The sequence below is a fragment of the Labeo rohita genome, unplaced genomic scaffold (genome assembly GCF_022985175.1).
Source record: "Labeo rohita strain BAU-BD-2019 unplaced genomic scaffold, IGBB_LRoh.1.0 scaffold_1688, whole genome shotgun sequence".
NCBI classification, from domain to species: Eukaryota; Metazoa; Chordata; class Actinopteri; order Cypriniformes; family Cyprinidae; genus Labeo; species Labeo rohita.
In genome coordinates this window covers 1-5,000 of record NW_026127877.1, presented here as the reverse complement: position 1 = coordinate 5,000, position 5,000 = coordinate 1, and the positions used below count along the sequence as shown (strand labels likewise).

General features: G+C 35.7%; 1 protein-coding gene across 3 annotated transcripts in view; it reads right to left on the bottom strand.

The window, feature by feature from the left end:
- The window catches only part of LOC127158761 (protein tweety homolog 2-like), a 13,015-nt gene extending 9,388 nt beyond the window's left edge, over nt 1-3,627 (bottom strand). For 2 of the 3 annotated variants that reach the window (XM_051101770.1, XM_051101771.1), the window contains exon 1: nt 607-3,627. In XM_051101770.1, the coding sequence (XP_050957727.1) occupies nt 607-637 (31 nt within the window). In that variant the 5' untranslated portion in view covers nt 638-3,627. The remainder of the gene's footprint in view (nt 1-606) is intronic. The other variant, XM_051101772.1, reaches the window with a different exon arrangement.
- Nucleotides 3,628-5,000: the final 1,373 nt, after the last annotated feature.

Here is a 5,000-nt window from a genome sequence, read left to right as displayed (position 1 = left end):
AGCAAAAAACAAAGAGTGCATTATGATCAACATATAGACCATAGTAAAGAAAATAAAAACACAAATAACATGTCTTTCAAATCTGGTCATTATGATTAAACAAATCTTTTGAATGGATAACATCCACTATACTAGACAAATGTGTGGTGTTACTTTCATTTTTGGGTGAACTATTCCTTTAAGAAGTGCAAGCGCTATGAAAAATCAAGCGTCTGAGGAATTAAATTTTCCTCCGGCAGGCATCGTCCTCGAGCACCTGAGGGAGCTTCTGTCTGTCTGGTGGTGCAGGAGCATATTATGGCTGAGAACGGGATTAAAGTTATATAATCACAGGAATGGCCATTTTACCAATGTATTCAGTCACAGTGATTATGGAGCAGGATTAAAGGTCTCTCAGATTAACCCTTTAAACTATTCAAGCACTTGATAGTGTAAAAATGCCATTTCATGCAAATTTGTTCACTGAAGAACTATAATCCCCATTCATAATATGAGATTAAAAGAGCCGGCCATGACTCTATGTGTGTGTGTGTGTGTGTATAGGTGTCCATGTCTGCTTTTCTCCCAACATACAGTACATACATTCAGAATATGAAAAACACTCACCAGAGCTGATTACGTCTTTTGTTTGGTTCATCAGAAATTTGTCTGGTGCAACACAGAAATCACTTGTGCCCTAAACAGTAAAACACATAAAAAAAGTAAAAAACCAGTAATAAATATATATATATATATATATATATATATATATATATAAAATTGTGATATATAAATTGTTGTGCCTTTAATGTAATTTTATTTTATTTTATTTTTTTCAATTCAAAGAATTGTTGCTGTATCAAAGTATACATTTTTATTAAAAATATGTAACTAACCTCAAACTTTCAAATGACAGTGTATATATATTTAACAAATATACCGTTCCAAAATGCTTGTAATTGTATTTTAGCTAAATACACTCCAGTTACTGCAGGATGTTTGGAGCAATAGGTGAAGGGACATAAATCGACACAGGAAGCACACATGGGTGTAAACACACACTCATATACAGTAGGCTTGTAGAATAAACTCATGAGTCCAAATAAAGCTATCTGTTAGACAGGAAGGAACATACGACACGAGTCACATCACAAAGACTCCACACATACTGTATAGGCAGCAGGAAACTGCGATGCAGACATTATGCTATAATGTCTGTCTAAGGAAAAAACAGTCATGCAGAAACACCACATACATACACTCTCGCATACAGTCTGCACAAAAACATCCCCAGGCTGTGAAAGCAACACATATTTCTGTCAACAATACATTTGCATTCAGCGATGACATCATTGTTCTAGTCTACAAGGAGCAATTTCTCTTAAAAGGCAAGAAGGACTCAAATTCAGATGAGAATGCAACTGACAGCACAGAAACTAAAATAAAATAAAATAGGTAATACTGGTAACCAACTTAGACTTTGCCTCCTCATTTCTGAAGTCCCCCACATGTCAATTATTCCACTGCCTTCAATATTTAAAATTTCTCAGTCTTTATCACATGGCAGCTCATTAGGAGCATTTTTCTGCAGTGATACACGTCCATCAACTTTAAAACATTCCCCTCAACCGGTTTCAGAGCAGGGAAGTTTAAAGTCAAGTCCACATCCTGTTGAACTCCTGAGGCTCAATACCTTGTGTTATGCATTAATTCATTAACCGTGAAGACAGGATCAAAGCCCTGTGTGTCTGTGTCTAACGCCTGCAGGAAAGATGAGTTCATTACAGAGAACTGAGCGTGTCCACCGATGCTGAAGAGGTGGCACATCTACATTTCTCTCTTAATGAGCTGATAGGGGAAATATTTGCAACCTGGATGTAAACCAAATTAGTCACACACTGAGAAACATAAATCAGTATGTCTGCAAACAGTACACATGGTGTGCCAATGAGTGCATATTTCAGTGTTTTCTGCAATGTTTCTGACATCATAGTAATATTTTGTAATGTAACATACTGTAAAGCACAAACATCAAGTTGGTAAGTGAGTAAAATTTTAGTTTAGTCCCCACTCTTAATGGTTTCAGGAAATAATAATACTAAAACCGATATCCTGTGAATCATTTTAAGCGATTCCTTAAAAGATTTAATTTGTTCATGAATCAAACTATTAACACACGTTTGTTTTTAATGCAACCAGTAAAAACAGCACAATGTAAAGCTCTGTCTTTGTTATTTCTGAGTTACACTCATTTTCTCACCAAGTCCGTTTCTACCAAGGGATAAAATTAAGAAAAGGTAATTGCAACTTTTTACCTCACAATTTAGACTTTTCTTTCTTGTAATTCTGAGAAGAAAAAAAAAAATCCATGTATAAATTCTGCCTTCCCTGCCTTTCTCCACAGAAGAAAAAATAAAAAAGGCAATTCAGACTTTATCTAACAATTCTGACTTTTTCTTGCAGTTGCAAAAAACATTTTGCAATTCTGACATTTTATTTTTTTAATTTGAGAGTTTAAATCTTGCAAATTGGACTTTGTGTGAAGGAAAAAAAAACTGAATTGTGGGATATCAACTCAAAATGAAAAACAGAAGACAGTCTTAACTGAGATAAAGTCACAAATACCTTTTTATATTTTTATTCAGCTGTGGGAACAAGCTTTCATAGCAAGGCTGTGTGATATTATATTATATTATATATTATGTGACCCTGGCCCATAGAACTAGTCAGAATCTGAAGGTTATTTATAATAAAAAAATAAATTAATTAATTATTTAAATACTGAGAAAATCGCTAAGAAAAAAGCGCTAGAAACACTGTGCAAGAAACACATGTGTATTTGGAAACAAATTTGTAAGCAATGCATGAACAGTATTTTTTAACACAGAAAAACCTCTTCTTCTACAACACACACACACAGCACTAGCAACAAGTTCCACTGACAAGCTCTATTGATTCTTCCATACTGTTTGCTTTTTTGATGGATATAATTGGTTTGTGGGTAGCTGTTAAACTGCATTCATAACCTGCCAGTAACAGTTATGAGTAGGAGAATAAGTGGGTGAAATAAAGAGAAAGAGAAAACAGAGGGGATATAAAAGTTAAATGCATCACACTCGGCCATAAAACTTTGCCAAAAACAGATTTTCCCAAAAACCTACAGAGAAGCTCTCTTAGTTCAATTACAATTCTGAGCCTAAACGAAAAAGAAACTATGAACAATGCATCCACACAGCCAAATTTAATGCAATTTATTTGATTTAATCTGAAATAATTATTTGATTGCAATACACTAAACTCTCATCTAGACTGTCAACACAATCCTGTTGTGGAAGTACTGCCCGGAACTGAGGGTTTGGACAGTTCTTTGGAGAACCTCAGTTTTGAGGAGTTCACAGTTTGACAAACTAAATTGTATCCAACAGGACATTGGAGACCACTATTAATGTATAATAGGTGACCCTGGACCAGAAAAGCAGTCATAAGGGTCAGTTTTTTGAAACTGAGATTTATACATCATCTGAAAGCTGAAAAAGCTGGATGTTTGGTTTGTTGGGATAGGACCATATTTGGCTGAGACAAAACTATTTGAAAATCTGGAATCTGAGGGTGCAAAAAAAAAAAGTTTACAACTTTAAAGTCCAAATTAAGTTTATATATATATATATATATATATATATATATATATTAGGGGTGGAGCCGAACCCGAATACGGTATTCGGAAAGGCACAAATAGCGTGTTTTTTACAAATACTTATTTCGAACAAATACTTAAAAACATATTTGTATTCGGGAACAAGAAAAACTTTATATCAAAAAGCTGCGTTTCCTCATGAGACCGCAGTGCATGACCGCATGAGCGAGTGAGTGAGTGACATTCAGGAGTCGGGGGTTGGGGGCAGGGCTCGAAATTGAGACCTATGCTCCCAAAATTTAATCTGCGCGAAAAATATATTTGGAAGCATTTGTGCGAGAAATCGTTGTGGTGCGACTTGTTTTTATTTGTATACAAAACTTTCGCTAGCCTAACTACTGCCCAGACTGCTGTGAGCTGATACAGTGACAGTTTCGCCGTTCTCTCCAACATTACACAACTAATTAAACTCAATCTGTACATTCTTAACTTTAATGCAGATTTTAGATATTAGCCGTCAAACACTCCCTGTCACTGACACTGTGCTCCGCTGAAACTCGGAACCGGCCGTTTTTTTCTCTCTCTCAACCAACCTCTGTTCCAGATTTGCACAAACTACATTGCAATTAGGGGTGTGTGATATGACGATTTTTGATTGTGGACAATTAAAATGTCTCCACAATCTGCTTTTGAAGAAATATACTATATTTTGTGCTACAGCGCACATTCTGTCAGACGCAATCCTGGCGTCTCCGTCTCAATATACTGTACAACGCGGCATACATTCACATCAAATGATAACTCCACTCACGCAGGGGCGTAATTTCCACTGGGGACACACTTTTCAAAATCCCGTTTGTGTCCCACCACTTTTAAATTGGTTTGTTAAATTAATGTCTTGTATTGTAGAATGGACGCTCAGCACCGCCGAGTTTAGCGCCATCGTTAAAACGAAACCGAAAGTAAAACGCGCGCGCATTCAAAAGCAATTTTAATACCCCACGTTTAGAGAGCGACTCCCCAGTTAACCTTAGCATAGCTTCCCGTCACTCATTAACTTAGTTGAAACTCCTCACATGGATTTGGGCAACCATCTCTTGGTCCTCCACCAGCCAAAAAAAGTGTGTAGAAGTGTAACGCAAAAAAACTGGATTTTACGCCTATTTTGAATTTTACTCGAATACAAATACAAATACAAATACAAATACAAATACTTTTCCCCCTCAACAAATACAAATACAGATACAAATACCGGCTGCTTTGCACACCCCTAATATATATATATATATATATATATATATATATATATATATATATATATATATATATATATACACACACACACCTGTGCTACTTAAGGCTGGCTTTGTGATCCAGGGTCACATAT